A 19616-nucleotide genomic window follows, 5' to 3' on the forward strand; every position below is an offset into this window, starting at 1 on the left:
CCACGTGGACCGTTTTCGCCCGAATCTCTGCCGTTTACCTGCTATACATCCAAGAGTTGCGTCATCTAACGCATTATTCGAAATTGTTCGATATAGTCGCTATTGGCGTGAACCAGAACGTTACAAAGAACCATTAGAGTCATTCCATAATTAGCGCATAAATCCTGCATGTTTTTCTGTCAATATTGTTTATCATTAATATGTGGGGGGTTTACTGGCAGCCTACTCAGCCCACCTTCAACCGATTTAAATAAATTTTTTTGCATTAAACTGAGCGAGCGCAAGATTTTTTTCTTACGGATTTGAAAACCGCATAAATAATGCATTATTATGCAATTTTTTCCTTAAATTTCATTTATTTCAAAATAAAATTTTATATACCGATAAACGAAGAGTTTGTAAAATCACGCATCAACCTACTTTATCCTGAACACATATTATGGTAACTATTATAAGGTTTTGTAAGTTCCATTTCTGTCTCGAATTGACATTGACTTTAGTCGTTCGTCAGAGCCTTTACCTTTTGATTCTCTGCTATTATCAATAATACTAAGATCACTAACCAGAAAGAAAATTATTCTTTTTGTGAATTTGATATTATTGTTTTCGTATACAATATTGCTTCTATATATACTAAGAGTTTCATTTAAAGCAGATTTTGTTCAAAGGGAACACTATATCAGGTAATTTTTTGTAAGTAAAGTAGTGAGGGAGATTTAGAAAACAAATTAATTTTTTTTTTAATGGAACTTTATACATCTTTATGCATAGCAGGATAACACTTGTTGAAACCAACTCATCGACTTAAATACGAGATCATTTATTGTAATACAGACACTTAAGTTCGAGTGTGTAGTCAGTAGATATAACGCATACTTTTCCAAAAGAAATTGTTGTTCAGAATCGTGTCAGCTATCCTCCATTTCCGGTTCTTACAGGAATTCTGAGATACCCTGTATATGTTAACCCTTTGCACTCGAGAGGTGACTCTCAGTCACCACTAGGTTTTCTTTAGGTTTACTTTCTTTGGAACTCGAAGTGTCAATAAAATGATTGTCGTTGAGGCAAAGGTAACCTGATTCGCAAATCTCAAATTAAGGATCTCATTTTCGAAGATAATCTAAGCTTACCATTCGTGACAATAGAATGCTAAGAAAGCATCTCGAGTCGCTGACAGATACCAGAAAAAAGACCTCGAGTGCCGAGGGTTAATCTGTAAGTTAAGCGAAGTTGAAGCGTAGAAAGAAAACAGTAGATGTGCGCAGAACGCACAAGATCGTTACAGTGCCACGTGTATTACACTAGTTTACAAAATAAAAAGAAAAAATGTATTCAATGCCACAATTTTTTTCTTATGCATTTTGGCCCACTAAACTCGAAAATCGCAAGAAAAAAATTCTTCTATGGATAGGTTTTATTTATATGAATTTTTGAATTTTTGTTCGATTTTTTTCTGACATACGTTCACGTTTTAGGCCATCTTGAGTTAAAAACGTCCGATTGAGTCGCACAAGACGCCATTTTAAAGATAACCGAATTTCCAACAATTGCTTTTCACATTATTTTCCAGTCGGTTCAATAGTTTAAGTGTTACGAGCCAATATATATGAGAAACTTTGATTCTTTCGGCAGCGCTATCAAATGTATTGGGATGAAAGAATGTTGGGAGACTACATTTGGTTCCTCATCAGAGAAACGAACACAACGAATAACAAAAGACAAAACAAAGGCCGAAATTATTTTTAATCGAAATTAATTAAATAAATGTTTCCTATACAAATAGGGAAAAAAAACAAAAACAGAGTAAAATTGGAATTTTTGTACTTTTACTCAATTGTTCCTAATTCCAGTATTTATCCACAGATTTTCTTCAACAAAAGCTTGTTTTCTTCGTAAAAGTGCGATCTATACGTAAACAATAAGACACGGGACATAATTTGACAATTTCTATTTTTGCATAGCGATGGAAAAAATATTCGTGTTTGATTTTAGCCGAAAGAATCAAAGTTTCTCATATATATTGGCTCACACTTGGCTAACACTTAAACTATTGAACCGACTGGAAAATAATGTGAAAAGCAATTGTTGGAAATTCGGTTATCTTTAAAATGGCGTCTTGTGCGACTCAATCGGACGTTTTTAACTCAAGATGGCCTAAAACGTGAACGTATGTCAGAAAAAAATCGAACAAAAATTCAAAAATTCATATAAATAAAACCTATCCATAGAAGAATTTTTTTCTTGCGATTTTCGAGTTTAGTGGGCCAATATACAAAAGGGAAAAATTGTGGCATTAAATGTACATTTTGGCTGTAAACTAGTGTTATTAATGTAATGTAGGAATATATGGAGTTAGAAACGAATATTTAGAACATTTCGGCTGTAAACTAGTGTTATTAATGTAATGAAGGAATATATGGAGTTAGAAACGAATATTTAGAACATTTCGGCGTCAATTTTTCTATTTTATAAACAAGTTTAATGAAAGTGGATTTTTAATAGCCGACAATTTCCCTATGAAAGCAACCTTATTAACTAACACGGTTTTGTATCTAAGATACACCTACTGTTGGTATCATCGCGTGATTATTCCTTTCAACTAGTAGTCTGACATAAGGATGAATCGATCTACTTACATCGTCGGTCTTTGCTGCGACAGTCGGTTCGATTAGGCTCGTGAAACTCGTCCTGCTGCCGTGTCTGCTGCTCCTCGACAGGCAACCGACGTCGACGATCTCGCCAGCAGCAATTCGGGCGATCCTGTCGTTCTCCAAACACTGCGAGAGCGGTATGCCAAATACCAGGCCACCTGACGAATCTGAAATGCAGACCGAAAGAATTCCTGGGGATGTTCCACGAGCAGACTACTTCTTACGTCATTATACATATAAAAATATACGCCGATTGCGTATATATTTCGGCGAAAATAAACTGAAAGTTCACGAGGGAACCAAGACTGCTTGTGACTCCATCTCACGCATTTTAAGATACAGAATACGATATCGTGTTTGATCCGTGAAAATTAAACTTGACCTGGAGACTTTGGTAAATTCAGCTAGAAAGTTAGAAAAACTCGACTTCTCCTTAAATAAAACTGATAAGAACGATATAGTGTGCAGAAATGCGTTCATCTCTTCTATTTATATTTCTTTAAGGAGACGAACCACACTAATATTTTTTAGAGATCGATTCCTTTTCCATTTTTCAAATATATACAGGGTGTCCCAAGATGCCTGTATTTAAAATAAAATATTACATACCATACTAAATGGCATTTTGAGACAGGTTTTTGTTTGTTTATGTACTCAATAAAACATAAAGAAAGTTTCAAAACAATTGGTCGCACAGTTTTTGTATAAACATTTCTTGAATATACTTCTCTTAAAAGTGGTTTCGCAGGAATCGGTCTCCTTAAATGCAAAAGTAGTACAAAGTGAATGTATCAGTTGAGCTTATTTACCCTTAATTGTATGAAATAATTGACTTACTGTCGTCTAATCATTCGAACACTAACTATAGTTTAATAATAACCGTCTGGTTGATTCACAAGAGAGATTTTAAATTATTCAAATCTTAATTTTATGTGTACGTCGTTTTCTTCGTACTCCCAAGTTTTTTGTTTCACTTTTATCTGTATATTATTATAACAATATTATTCTTGTCACTTGAATTCAGTTGTCTTTCGTTGTTCAATACTTGAAAAAAACCATCGATGGTCAAAAACCTTAATAATAATAAATTCGCCGATTTACTGATTAGTAATATGTCTGTCAAATTATAACAAGTTTCATCTCTCTATGATAAGGTAAACCGTGAGTTTTTACACGAAGTATTTCAATCAAAGATGGACGAAATTCTCATCCAAATAAAAATGTGTTAATAATAAATGAAAGATAAACAACTTACTACGCGTAACTCGTAAAGTGAAAATTGAAGTTTGAGTTTTAGAATGATGTATTATGGTTGCACAATGACCAAATAAGAAATCAACTGTTCAATCAAATGAATATCCGTCTATCGTTCGAATAAAATTTTGCCCTCTTTTGACTTCATCTTTGCTAATTATTCAACGCTAGTGAATAGGAAGTTTTACTACGAACAAAATTAATTAGCGTGTTAATTCGTACGGCAGATCTGCCACTTTCGACGCAAGCCTTCATTTCGTAGCTCCTCAGATCTTTCCGATCAGTTGGCGAGCGAGAGGCCTAATCTGATCTACGAGCCGTCAGCTGCACGCCCATTCGCGTAAACACGGCTTATTCATTCGCATTCACTTTCATGCAATTCCCAGGAAATAGTCACCTAACATTTGTTAACGTCGCTACTGTTAGACGGAGATTTGTCTTCGTGTAAAAACATTGCAAGAAACTAAAAGACAACAAGCATGACCGGCCACTGATGGGAATCGAAACTGAACTTCAACACTTTATAAATGGTCGAAAAGAGCCATTTTAATTTGTTATTCCTACTCAATGTACATTTTACGACACGACTTTTTTCTTTTAAAAAGTGGACATTTTAGAAAAAATTAATTGTAACTTCGAACCTAGCGCCGCTAGAAACTAGAGTCTCGGAGGACGCTGACGTTCGATAATATTCCTGCTGGCCATGAATGCTACAGCCGCTTTATTTTCGGTGCCAAAGCCCGCACTGTCCAGCTATGTTCGCGGAGACGTGCTGTGCCACCTTTCGATCCCCAAATTATTATTGCTTAATTGCACCTAGTCGCTTGCCAAACATATACGTTTGTAACAAAATCCTTTCGGGTAGTTTCTCCATACACGTTTACATTTCTGAGAATTTATCTAATCCGAATGCGAAGCTGAAAATAACTAATTAATCAAAAATTGTATCGAGTGGTAGTTATTAATCTTATTCGCTGAACCTCGCTTCGACATAATTCTACATTTTCTCTTTTTGTTTTAACATCTGCAACAAGTAATGCCATTGAATAAGAAAAAACCTACAGTCGAAAAATTTCTAAACATAGACTATGGCTCTATTCTTCGACAGTTTAAATAACGATAAAATGGTTAACATTTCAGCATGTTGAGCCCTCTCAAGTACAATAGTTAGTCTAAAATTAAAAAAAGATTGCAATGCAAAAAAAGTGGTTGTTTAGAAGTACAAATTATCAAATGTTACGAGTCATGTGCTAAAAAAAAATACTTAAATATGTAGAAAATAAACGTTTAATAGTAAAAAATGTATTACGATTGAAGACATACAGTGGGTGTAGAATATATTCGTACGCCGATCAAGTTCCTAAAAAACTTTTGTGAAATTGTAATTTATTAATTTCATTTTTTATAATCAATGATATTCTACATGTTCTCGGAAATCTCTAAAACAGATATAGTCCAAACAACAGTTATTAGTTTATATAATTTGCGAAATTAACAAGAAAATACGAAAAATTGACAGAAATATAGAAGCAATAAATATTCGTACGGTTTTTATAACGAACCATTTACAGTAGAATTTGTAACATAAACACATCAATTTATAGCTTCGTACGAATTAGAAACATGGAAGAATTTAGTTAATTTACCTAATGCCTAGAAGAGTTGCAGCGATTATAAAATGAAAATGAAATCCCACGAAGTATTAATTATTTATAAATTAACGTAAATTAATGTAAATTTCATGTTTTTTTTTTAATGAAGTTTTGAAAATTTAACATTTGTTCGAATACTTATTGCTTCTGTATTTCTATCGATTTATTATTTTTTCTTGTTAATTTTGCAACTTATATAAATAACTAAATTTTTTTTTACTACATCTATTGTAGAGATTTCCAAGAATATGTAGAATGTCATTGTTTATCAAAAAGATGTTAATAAATTACAATTGAACGTAGTTTTTCTTTTATTTGACCAGTGTACGAATACTAACTACACTCACTGTACAAGAATGACCCCAACAATCTGCTAACGAATGTAACTAAAAACTTATCATGGTTACGGGAGAAAAGTAATCTGGAGGAAGGAACAATCGTTCCGAATAAATAAATAATGAATGATGCTGCAGGATCACATACCGTTCGACTAGGTAAAGCGTTTACGTTTCGACCTTAACTTTATCGAAAAATGTACAACACCTTCGAGGATAGTAACAACATTTGAGAAAGTAAATATTGATGAAGCGTACCGAATTGCGTGAAACGTAACCGCTATGGGAAGAACGTATTTATCGTTGGAATGCAAACGAGTTGCAGGGAAAATGCGTTCCACTCCGAGGAAGACACGTGTACGTGGCTCACGTGCCATGAACGGTGGTCTAAAAGAGGACGTCATTTAAGTGACGTTCACTCTCATATGATCGAATATGTCAGAGTTTCGCGGGGCTCCGGTTTACGTAGTCGACCAGCTAAAAATCGAAAGGCAATAAACCGTGTCTCTATACTGGTCCGATTATAGACTACAATCTGGGCCATCCAAGCCTCTCCAAACGAGCTCTCTCATCGTGGAACGTCGACCACTTTCGGGAGGCGACAATGGAACCAGAGAACGAGCCTTTTTCTGAAAACCTTGGGACCTACAACGCGACACTTTCCCTATCTACCATTCCCTTTCTTTCTTGTTTCCCTTTTCCACCCTTTAAAATCCTTTCGTTCTCTTTATCGAATATTGTTGAAGAAAACACAGGAATTGTAGTTGTAGAAGATGACATACAAATAAAAATTGTAGAAAAGGACACAGAAATGGAGACTGTAAAAGAAAATGCAGAAATGGAAATCGTAAAAGAAAACAGAATCAGAAATACATAAGAAAGAAATTGTAGAGGGTAATACAGAAACAGACGTTGTTGAGAATAACACAGAAACAAAAACTGTAGAAGAAAACACAGAAGCAGAAATAAATGAAACAAAAATTGTAGAAGAAAACACTGAAATAGAAAATGTATCTCTCTTCCAACCATAACCTAATCAACAAATATATCGTAAAATAATGAGGCGTTTCAAAGATTAAAGGATGAAAAATCTAATTTTGCAATAGTACGTACTTCGTGTTAGTTTATTATTCATTTACATTTTTGGTTAGTCTATGGTTATCTTCCATAATTGTAAGCAAAAAGGTTTAAAATTTTGTATCAATTAAATAGTTACATATTTCTATGCTCTAATGTCTCTAACGAGATATTCGTGGAATTTGTTGTTTTATGTGTAAATTTATTAATAAATAAGGACTTGTTTCAATCGTCTAATTGTAAAAGCTTCTTAGATATTTTCTATATTATTATAGAATACTCCTCAGGACAATAAATGTATAATAAACTGATTTGAATGACTCAATATCGTGGAATTTCATTAAAAATTGTGTAAGCCTATACTATGAGGTTATTCTATTTGCGTAAAATAATTTTTAATGAACTGGTAATTTAAAGTTTCGGTTGTTAGGCAACAATTCGCACAAACATTAAACATAACTGAACAAGTAATTGTAATTGTAAGTAACTTAGTTCGACGAAGGGCGTTAAATACATATATACAAATAATAATAAAAATAAATAAAAATAATACTCTTCAAAGCATCGCGTTGAATATTACTTGACAAAAATTGAAGAAGTAAACAAAGACAATCCAGCAAACAGACAAACTGAAAGTGGAAAACGAAGATGAGTACAAAAAGGAAGACCCAATGATAAATATAAATTAATTGAAAATGTAAAGTACTCAAAAAAATTATAAGAAAAGAGGATTAATATTTTAAATACTCACAAAAAGCCTTAATATTTCCAAGAGCAAGTGAATTTAACCTTTACATTATTATTTTGATGTCACTGATTATTAAAGGGTATTTTTATAAATTAGATAAAGTTATGCTCATCTTGATAGCACATGTTTTCCTTTCTTAAATTTCATTTTTGTAGTGTTTATTTCCTCTTTCATTTGATTTTCTTCAACGATCCCCTAAAAGCGATTTAAAGATCGATAAAATATCCGTGTTCGTTATTTCTTGAAACTGAATAAAGAAACTAGTCCGCAAATTTGAAAAGAAATTAATATAAAATGTTAAAATGTTAAAAACATTACAGTGTTGTTGAAAAATGTACAATAAGTGTAGAAAGTATTCGTACACCGATCAATTGCCAAAAAAACTATGTGAAATTTGTAATTTATTAACTTTTTATTTTATAAACAAAGATATTCTACATATTCTTGGAAATCTCTAGAATAGATACACGGTACAAAAAGATTAGGTATTTTGTATAAGTGAGAAATCAACAAGAAAAAATAATAAATCGATAGAAATACAGAAGCAATAAGTATTCGTATAAGTGTTAAATTTTTAAAATTTCATATAAAAAGAAAACGAAATTTACATTAATTTATAAATAATTAATACTTCGTGCGATTTCCTTTTGATTTTATAATTATTGCAACTCTTCTAGATATTAAGTTAACTATCATAAATTGCCGATGCTATTCGGGGTAGGATCTTCTTTCATTCCTTTATTAGAGCATTTTTTAAGTCTTTCTTATTGGAAATTTAATGTTTTCTAATTCCCACGAAGCAATAAACTGATGTCCTTATGTTACAAATTCTACTGTAAATTGCCTGTCATAAGAACCATACGAATACTTATTGCTTCTATATTTCTACCAATTTTTCGTATTTTCTTGTTAATTTCGGAAATTATATAAACTAGTAATTGTCGTTTGAACTATATTCTAGAGATTTCCGAGAATATGTAGAATATCATTAATTATAAAAACAAAGGAGTTAATAAAGTACAATTTCACAGAAAAGTATTTTTGGAAATTGATCGATGTACGAATACATTCTACACCCACTGTATGTCCTGTTTATTGCTTAGATAGGTGAGTTTGGAGCCATGGGACACCATGGCAAAGCCACTTCAGATCCTCGATTGAGGTTCGATGTCTCCGTGGCACTTGTACCCGGCGCGAACCGCAAATAAACCTGGTATATGCGGAAATATGCACCTCCACCAAGCACCCCGTGGCTAATTTTAACCAGCAAAATTGTGTCTCATAACAGGCTAGCCAATGCTGTTGGCGCAGCCTGGTACTTGAACATGGACAACCAACCGTTTTTTCCATCGCGGCGGCTTGTTCTCCAGACGACCCAGAAGCTCGAGAATAATTGTTCCTCGGCGGTACAACATGTACCGTAACGAAGTGGCACGTCAACCAAACCACTAAAGATCGTCTATTCCGAGTGGCTTACCGCGTGGAATTTATTTCTCTATGGTCACAATTACGATGTTTCATTATAAAATTGTTTTAAAATAGTAGAAAATAGTTTCTAATTCCAGACACTAATCTTCTTTGAAATAAAATTCTAAACGAATGATGTGATTCAATGTTTCATTTCTTACAGTAAAATAATTATTTTATGATTAAACCATTGAGTAAAGCATGAGTAAAGTGACTTCGAAATATTTCAAACAACGGGATACGTTAGTTTATATGCTTCCAAAATTGTACTGATTTATTCTGTTGATTACGTTTCAAGTCGATTTTTATACATTTACGTGTTTATTTCAACATTACAATCTATATTTTGATCCCCGGCAGGTACAAATTTCTACATCCTAAATTAAAATATATACAGTGGGTGTAGAATTTATTCGTACCCTGATCAATTTTCTAAAAACCTTTTGTATAAAATTGTAGTTTCTTAACTTCTTTTTTTTATAATCAATGTTATTTTACATATTCTTGGAAATCTCTAAGATAGATATAGTCCAAACAACATTTCCTAGTTTATATAATTTGTGAAATTAACAGAAGAATGCGAAAAGTGGGTAAAAGTATAGAAGCAATAAGTATTTGTACGATTCTTATGACTATACTGCGGATATTTATGCAAAATGAAATCTTCGCGAATGTACCTATAAAAATTTAGGACCTAAATAAGAATTTATATTATCCTGAAAATATTATATGACCTTTATTTTCAATCTTTTTTATATTCATGCATATTGTTTGCATTTTGTAGATTCCTGCACATTCAAATTTTCTATAAATGCATAAAGATCCCCAGTCTATTTATAATGAACCATTTACAGTAGAGTTTGTAACGTAAACACATTAGTTTATTGCTCCGTACGAATTAGAAAACATCAAATTTCCAAGAAAGTACTTTTAAAAATGAAGAAGAATTAAAGAGATTTAAAAATTGAAGAAGATCCCACTTCGAATAACTAATAATTTAGTTAATTTAACGCTTAGAAGAGTTGCAATAATGATAAAATCAAAAGGAAATCCGACGAAGAAAATATTATATACTTGTAAATTAATGTAAATTTCTTTTTTTTTAATGGAGTTTTAAAAATTAAACAGTTGTCCGAATACTATTGCTTCAACATTTCTATCGATTAATAGTTTCTTTCTTGTTAATTTCGCAACTTACATAAATAGCTATTTTTTTTTGTTGTACTCCATCTATTCTAGAGATTTCCGAGAATATGTAGAATGTCATTGTTTATAAAAAATAAGTTAATACATTACAATTTTACATAGTTTTTTTGGAAATTGATCGCTGTACGAATACTTTCTACACCCACTGTAGTAAACTTAATATTTGTATATTTCTTTTGGCGGCAATATTGGCGCCTCCCACACTCCAAAAAATACCTCAAACCTACTCAGACAGTATTTCCGACAGTATACATTTATACATTAACCGAATTCAATATTGCCATCTTCACCAAAAATTAACTCAAGTCAGAATCAAAAATTTTAAACTCTGCGCCGCCTCCGTAAACGTTGCATTATATTTAATATGCTGTATTTAAGAATTTAATGAAATTCGTCAAGAGCTGGTGAGCAATAATGGAATTTAAATAGAAATTATTTCATACTTTTCAATACATTTTGTCATAGTTTTAAGCAATTATATCTAGAGCTAGTAAGTATTCATATAAATTAACTAGAAATTATGTCGTACTTTTTAGTGGAGTTTTAATATTTTTCGAAGTGGGTTATATTTTTTGTTACAAAAATTATTTTATCCAAGTAACTGTTCCTTTCTTAGCCGTACATATTCAGTAGGTATTTCTTTTGTTACAGAAACCTATTGTGCCCTGCAGCATGAAATTGATTACTTCATAGTCATTCTTTACAGTCTTGTTTTGTTCCTATTTACGGAGAAAATTGCATTCAACCTTAAAGGACAATGTCTTTTCTTCGAAGGATAACTGTGACGGAATAATATGTTTCAATGTTTGAAATTCTGGAAAGTATGATAACTTATTTTAAAAATATTTAAAAATTGCAATTGCTTAGTGATAATTATGTAAAAATAAATAAATTACATAAAGAATGGTTTACTCTTCGTTTTGTCATGTGAATTTAAATACACGTGCTCACGTGTACACGATATACATATGACGTAACATCGGGAGTCATGCGAATAGGAAATCAATGTGAAATTTATGACAAATGTGTTATAAATTAATAAAATACGTAAAAAAAAAAATCATTAATAATAAACAACAAATATTTTATTTATTAATTTAACGTGTCTATTATTATGTATAAAGCCCGTGACGTTCCACAGATATTTGTTATTTGAAATAAAAATTTCTTAAAAAAATCTTTTTTTGCTTGCGAGCATACGATAATAACCCGTCGCAATAGGAATTTCGCTTTGGTCGTGTGCAAATAGAAATTTTTGCTCTCGATTTACGTAATTATCGATCGCGGAATTCAAAATGAGAAAACAGAAGCAGAACAACATCGAGATTTGTCCCAACCATAATATTTGTCTTTCTTGCAGGTTCTACTAGATCAAAATACATACACGCAGCGATGTCGTAAACGTATAAAATGATAGAACACTCCAACCGAACTTCAGCAAACAGAATCGCACCTGAAAATAGCTGAACTAGTTATTCTCCAAACAAATAATCGACCCATAAATCCACGATCGTTAACCGTGCCGCTTTCCGCACATTAAACTACGCACTTAATTTACCGCATTTAATTATTGATTCTATCGAGTGAATTTTTATTACAGCAGACTGTTTGAAGTTTCAACGAGGAACTCGAAAATCGCATTAACAGTCAATCTTCGAAGGATTTTCTTTTTTTTCAATTTTAATTGATCGACTTACAAGAATGAAATAAATTCTCTATTAGTGTATTATACTTTATAATAGTATAATTCTCAGGTGCCTGGAGGAATTTAATTTGAGCAACTCTAATGCCAACTACTCTTAAAGGATAACTAGAAATGATAAAATTAGCAAAACAAGTAACACGTAAATTTAGTTTATTTAATGTGTATTCATGATATAGAAACATAGAAAAAAAAAATAAAGTGTATATATTTAGTATGCTTGGTTCAATAGTATACGCAGCAATTATTTCCCTAACAAAGAAAAATATAAACAAACGTTTTAGGCAAAACATTTAGGTGTGTGTAGATAGTGTTTTCTAAATGTTTTAACGTCTGCTACAAGAATATACAACAAATAATGTAGGATTCAATTTAAAAAATTAAGTGTGAACTTTTCAAAATTTTTTCAAGCTATCTCAAGGTCAAATAATTATTATCACCATGTGTATCTCATAATCTCATGCAATATTTGTCAAAAACATTTTTTTTTATATATTTAATCGTTTAGGAAATAATTGATGTGTATGCTATTAAGCCAGGGATACTGTATATTGTACTGGAGTGCAATATATACATTACTGACGAGAATCGAAACACAAGAACAATCAATACATTAATAAAGCTAAATTTAAACCATGCTCATTTTGCTATTATAATTTTATGTTTTGATTTGTCATGATACCAAAGAATATTTACTATTAATTTCAAATGAATAATAATTGTTCGTGAAAATCACTTTTCCAGCAATCCATTTCTCACTTACCCTTTTCCTTGTCGTCTTTTCCTTTGTTATCGAAGAACCCTGTTGTGAGAGCTTTTCTCTTCAATAAAGGCGCTCTTCTCTTGGGTTTCGTGACTACTGCACTGCTACCGAGAGACTCTGGAAACGAGTAAGAAAAAGTCATGCAATCTGGTTATAAACCTTGTTTTGCTCTGATAAGTATACAAAATAATGTACAAGTAATTTGTAAAATTCTTTACTTGAAAATTACGAGTTACAACCGAATGATATTTAATTCATTCAACAATCAATGATTCTACCACTTGATTGCGTCGCCCTAAAATATTACACATAAATCAAATATAAACGTAGCCTAACCTTCTGCCTTACTCTCACTTAAGGAACATGGTCAAGCTATTTTTATGTTTTATTTATAGGTAAATAAGAAAAAGGTCCACGCAATCAAAAATCGATCGATCAATTTTGTCAGGTTTGTTACTTGTGATTTCCAAACAGAAGTGTAAAAAAAAAGTAAATATTCTAAATTTTCACGAAATTTATCGAAGTTTTCTTCGTTTGTACTAGTAATTTTAAATTTCGTAGAAAGCTAGTAATTTGTATTCCTTCATTAACCTTTTCGATACGAGCGCCGAATAATCTAGCTATGTGAACTTGGCACCCGACTTTTCAAAAATTAATTTTTTTTTATAGAAAATGATAGTATTTCGTTAGTACCTGATTGTACCTCCAATAGTTTCGTTTGTACCTCCATCAATTAATAATTAAAAAAAAATTCAAAAAATGGTCAGCACCCGACATCGAGATTTTTGAAATCGGTTTTCCCCGATTTTTGAGAATCGTTTGTACCCGCCGGAATCGCTTTTCTCTTCGTTTGTACCTCAATAGTTTAAATTTTACAAGCAATTGTTGATACGGTTGAATTATAAAATTTAAACTATTAAGGTACAAACGAAACGAAAGGCGGTACAAACTGGTACAAACGATTCTAAAGAATCGGGAAAAACCAGATTTTAAATATCTTGAAAATTAACGAACTTCAGTCTTACGCGGATCAACAATTGCTTGTAAAATTAAAACTATTGAGGTACAGACGAAACGGAAAGCGGTATAAACGGGTACAAACAATTCTAAAGAATCGGGAAAAACTGATTTCAAAAATCTCGATGTCGTGTGCTGACCATTTTTTGAATTTTTTTTAATTATTAATTGGTCGAGGTACAAACGAAACTATTGGAGGTACAATCAGGTACTAACGAAATATTATCGTTTTCTATAAAAAAAATTAATTTTTGAAAAGTCGGGTGCCAAGGTCACAGAGCTGATTAATCTGCCACCCATCTAAGTAACATTATATATGTTACTTATATAATTACATGCATATTTTGCCGCGCTGTATCTCGTACAACGGGAGTGTCACGGCGGAATGAGTGCTCGCACCGAAAGGGTTAATTATGTATGTGTACAATTGTACATAATTTATGTTTCGTTTTTATGATCCATGATTATGTTATCTTATTTGCTTTCAATTAAGGTTTGCTTAAACAAAATTATCACATCTTTTGTGTTTATTATATATGAATATTTCAGTAAGGTTAATTGCTCGTAATGCTACCTGATTTTCACATTTGTCTACGTTACAAAACTTTTATTATCCCGCCTTTGGATTCTAAGATTACCCCCCCCCCCCCCCCCTTAGTGGTCATGCCGTCTACTTCGGAAAAGACTGGCCAATGTGCTATGACTTCGATTATTCACGCAATTGGAAGCTTTTGATTCGTATGTGCTCATATACACAAGACGCGTTTCGAATAAGAAATCTTTGTGCTCTCTGTCTCTATTGTGGTCTCATTGATTCACTTCCGCTTGGATACGGAAGTGGAACAAAGAAACGCAGAACGCACACGAGAAAATGGAACTCAATGAAACACAATCCCTTCTTGATTGTTGGATAACGTCAACGACCGCAATGCACTGCGGTAAAAAAATTTTACGTGCGAGATTGCGAAACGTATAGACCAGAACATCCAGTGTACGCATTTTACGTGCAGCTTACGAATGTTTAACCATCGATGACAATCAATTAAATCAATTAAAATCAATTAAAATATGAAATTGGCCTCTAGATCTCCTCTATTACTCTATTATAAGAAAAAAAACTGGTTTCTTTACACCTCAAACCTCTCTCAACCGCGTGTAGAGCCTGAGTGAGAGGTGAATAATAATTGTTTTTGAATTCTTTCGTAATTGGGGAGACTCGGGAGTGTCACCAAAAAATACATCAAACCCGATGTCAAGCTAATTTTAAAGTGACAAGTCGATTTTTGTTGAAAAATGTCGATTTTCACCTAAAAACGTCCGCTTTTCTGCATTCAAACGTCATTTTCTCCATAAAATACCAACGTACAATTTTTTTTTATAATACCGTTCAAAAGCTGAGACTTCGAGGAAGTTTTTCCCGAGAAATGCCTGCCAAATAACTATGTTTTTAAAACCGAAAGACGAATACAGAAAAAGTCAAATTTTTTGAAATTGTCACAATGTAAAGTTTGACCTAATTTTTCACTTGTTAAACCTACGTAATAAATTTTGATTTTGCATCATGGAGATGGGAAATTCAACTCTCTTTCGAATGGTATACTTAGTTTAAAGTTTACACTGTAATTTGGTGAAGTTATGGTCGTGTAAAGAGCGTGAAGTCAAAAACACAGAACAAAAATTAAAAGTGAAAATACTCGAGAATAAGGCGACACAAAGAAAATGTCTAAGAGTAATTTTTACTTTGAAAATTTGTTGTAGAATGGACACCCTGCGTATGTCCGAACTTATATATAGACACCCTGTATATTAGGAGTAATCTTTTTAAATTGAAAAAAACATTGTCATGTACTGGCACTAATCTAACTAAATATAACATAAGCTATATTCCAGTTAAATATATTGATATTTAATGTGCGTATTGTTAAATTTTGAATACAAATTTGACATCCCGATAGGAGGTGTGGACAAGTTCTATATTAAACATTTAATGTTTTATGAGTTTCGAAATAATAGCAATGCCACTAATGGCATTAATGCAGTTTCAGTACTTTTTGAATCTGTTCGACGGTATGAAATCTAAAAGACCTTTAAAAATTTCGTAGGGATTTGTTGTTGCCTAAAATTGAAGCAAGCAGAAATTAACCACATAACTTAAAACTGTATGGTCCGTCATACAATGTTTGAAATGACTGAACAAAATGTAAAAAGAAGAAATCCAAATGTCTATCAACTTTCAATTGAATCCAAAATTCAACAGGTAATTATCTGTGGTGTATTTTTGTTCGGGTTGAGTAAAATCTTTTCTTCGATAAATTGTTGTTAGAGATGAAAAATAATCCATTGCATTTCTCTTGAAATGCTCTATCAAAATGTGTATAAAAAACTATATAATTTTATTTAAAAAAGAAACAGTGTCGACCTTTATATCTTCTCTACGCATTCAACGTTAAAAAAGTTATTGCACCACGTTACATGTCCCTTGAAATCTAGTACCTCTTCTACGACACTTATTTTCTATCGCTAAAAGTAAAGACATTGCTAAGGTGACCTGTTTTAAACGTCGCACCCTGTATACTGGACATTTTGTTAGTCCATGATTATGAAAAAGGAACGTCCTTAAATTCAATAATAGAAACCTTCTAAAGAATCCTAACCCCGGGTTCACACTGCGCGAACACGAAACAAGAACATACCCTAAAAACATTCGCAAGAGTGTTGTTACTGTCGCTAACATGCCGGCGAACATCTACGATGTTCGTACTCATGTGAAACTAATATTATTTTGTGGATTCGGGCGATCCGCATTCCCTCCATGGTTGGAAATGCTCGAAAGCAAACGACCGTTTACGACCACCCGCCGGCAGATACTCCAAAGGGATAATATGCGTGACCGTAGTTAATATTAATTCCTTAATATTCATCCAACTTTTTATGCTTTTTTTGTTGTATCTTGATGAAAATATATGCAATATATTGGCGAGATTTTTTTGATAAAAATGATATCAAACACGACGCAATTCAGACAATTTTGAGTTTCGCTTATAATAAGTAATAGATTTTGTTACAGCTTATATGTATTACACATACTATTGTTCAAGCAATGTTCGTTGACCATTTTATGACAGTATGCTTGCCTATTAATATTTTTTAAAATACCATTTTACGTCTCTTGTCAGCTTCACGTCTTAAAAAAGTTTGCTATGTGAATCTGATACCCGACTTTTCAAAAATTCATTTGTTTATGGAAAATAGTAGCATTTCGTTTGTACTTGATTGAACCATTAATAGTTTCGTTTGTACCTTCATCAATTAATAAATAAAAAAAAAAGTAAAAAAAAAAATCACCCAGGATCCGACATTGAGATTTTTGAAATCTGTTTTTTCACTTCGTTTATACTTCACTAGTTTATGTTTTACAGTCAATTGTTGTACGCGTAAGAAAGGAGTAAATTAATTTTCAAAATTTTTTTAATCTGTTCTTCCTCTGTGCCTGTAACTTTAATTTTGAAAACAATGCGGTCTCATTCCCTTACGTTTCCACTTCAAAATGAGTTCTTCAGAAATACCCAGAATTGATGAGTGACGAACTCTCTCCCCTTACGCGTATAAAGAATTGCTTATAAATCATAAACTACTGAGGTACAAACGAAACGAAAAGCGATACAAACGGGTACAAACGATTCTAAAGAATAGGGAAAAAACAGATTTAAAAAATCTCAATATCGGGTGCTTGTCATTTCTTTTATTTTTTTTATTTATTAATTGATGAAGGTACAAACGAAACTATTGATGGTACAATCAAGTACAAACGAAATGCTATTGTTTTCCATAAAAAAAAATGAATTTTTGAAAAGTCGGGTATCAGGTTCGCATAGCTACAAAAATTACCTAGTTTTTTCATAGGCCCTAATTATCTCCTGGCAAGAATTTTACAATCTGTTTCCTATTTTCGAAGAGACTTTCTAATCGGTTACTGGCTCATAAAATCAAGTATTAATATTATAAAAATATTGCAAATTGTAAACGAAATTTAAAGTTGTCTGAATTGCATTGTGTTTGGTGCCATTTTTATCAGGAAAATCTCGCCAATATATTGCATATACTTTCATCAAGATACAACAAAAAATATACAAACTTGGATGAGTAATAAGGAAATAATGTTAACTTCGGTCACGCAGATTATCCCTTTGGAGTATGTACCTACCTGCGGGTGGTCATAAAGACCAGACCCACAGTTGGAAAGAATAGCAATGCCCAAGCTCCGAGGGTTTGAAAAGGGACAAGAACGAGGAAAAAGGCGATGTTTTTCCCGAACGTGTTCGCCGGATCCACCACCTCGTGGATCGCTGAATTTGGTTCGCGAACACAGTTTTCGCCTAACCCAGCGGGGCTACTTTTACGACTTTACGCCTAGTAGGAGGGTCATTTGTTAGCGAACTCTGCTACTTCCCATCCACACTACGGCGAAAACATTCACGAACGATGTACGCGAACCAGTATTCGCGCAGTGTGGACCCGGAGTAAGAGCTTCGTTAAGGAGTATGTACTTAATGGCGCGAAAGAGAACGAACACAAGATTCTTTACGAAAGAGGATACTGCCACGTTGGAGATACAGGGCAAAGCGAATGGATCCTTATGCTCATAAACATGTCAATCATCTGAGAGACAGTCGAGGTGGGGTTTCATCCTCGACGTGGTGAATAAGATACTGACTTCCTCGAAGAATGTCGACCTTCGAAAATTCACACAGTTCCTCTGATTTCCTTTTATTACTACATGGCGCCACGAAGACGCGGAAAAAATACTTTCGTCCATTTAAAATTTGAAGAAGTCTCATTTCTACGCATTTGTACAACTCGAACGGTGTAAAATAGCGGTAAATTTATATTTTGGTTGTAGAGCAGCAATTCACTTGCCCATGTACTTCCCTGTAACGACTATATGTCATTTTTATAGTATACATAAACTCGAATTTCTTTTTTATTGTGGTGAACGCAATCATTAAATAAATAATAAAATAATAATTTTAAATTGATAAAAATTGGTAATAGCCAAAGAATTGTGTGATTCTTAATAACTTATTAGCCAGTGTCTCGGAAACCCGAATCCAAAAGTAATTCCTCTATATCCAAATAAAGTTGATAAATCATATTTATCAATATATATTTTTTAAATTAACAAATTGTATGATAAAAAAAATTATAACAGATATAATGATATAGAAAAGTTTCTCACGATTGCTTTGTTAGATGAATACTTATTGTGAAGAACGGTTGTTATTAATAGTTAATCGAAAACTTAATGTTACTATGTGCATTGTAAATATTCAATTAATTCGGAGATGTACATGTTTAATGCATTTTAAAGTTTCAGATTAATACGTCAATATTTTTCGAGAATGTAATATTTCCGACATGAAAAGTTGAGAATAAAATTTAAATAAGTAATCGTGAGAAATTTTTCTATATTTTAATATCTATTGAATGCACCAACTAACTATTCATTTCTGACAATAGTTACATTAATTATTAACAATAATTGCTTAAACCGAGAACAAGTATCTAGAGACGCGGTAGCGTCTCAGCGCCATGTACATGAAAAATTATCCGTCACCGTGTATATATACCTGGCGTTGGAGCTACCACGTATCTTTTACAGGAGAGATGGCCCATTCCAACTTAACCTGACATTTCTTCCATGAATATCGCAACACGCCTGCAATATTTTCTAAATTTAAAGGCAT

General features: G+C 32.5%; 1 protein-coding gene across 1 annotated transcript in view; it reads right to left on the bottom strand.

Annotated features, from left to right (window-relative positions):
* LOC128890635 (rho GTPase-activating protein 21-like) overlaps positions 1-16408 on the bottom strand; it is a 47315-nt gene extending 30907 nt beyond the window's left edge. Inside the window, exons 1-3 of the mRNA XM_054149290.1 lie at positions 16366-16408; positions 12856-12972; positions 2637-2818 (exon numbers count right to left, since the gene is read on the bottom strand). Coding sequence (XP_054005265.1) covers positions 2637-2818; positions 12856-12972; positions 16366-16408 — 342 coding nt within the window. The remainder of the gene's footprint in view (positions 1-2636; positions 2819-12855; positions 12973-16365) is intronic.
* Positions 16409-19616: the final 3208 nt, after the last annotated feature.

This window comes from Hylaeus anthracinus, unplaced genomic scaffold (genome assembly GCF_026225885.1).
Source record: "Hylaeus anthracinus isolate JK02 unplaced genomic scaffold, UHH_iyHylAnth1.0_haploid 12001, whole genome shotgun sequence".
NCBI classification, from domain to species: domain Eukaryota; kingdom Metazoa; phylum Arthropoda; class Insecta; order Hymenoptera; family Colletidae; genus Hylaeus; species Hylaeus anthracinus.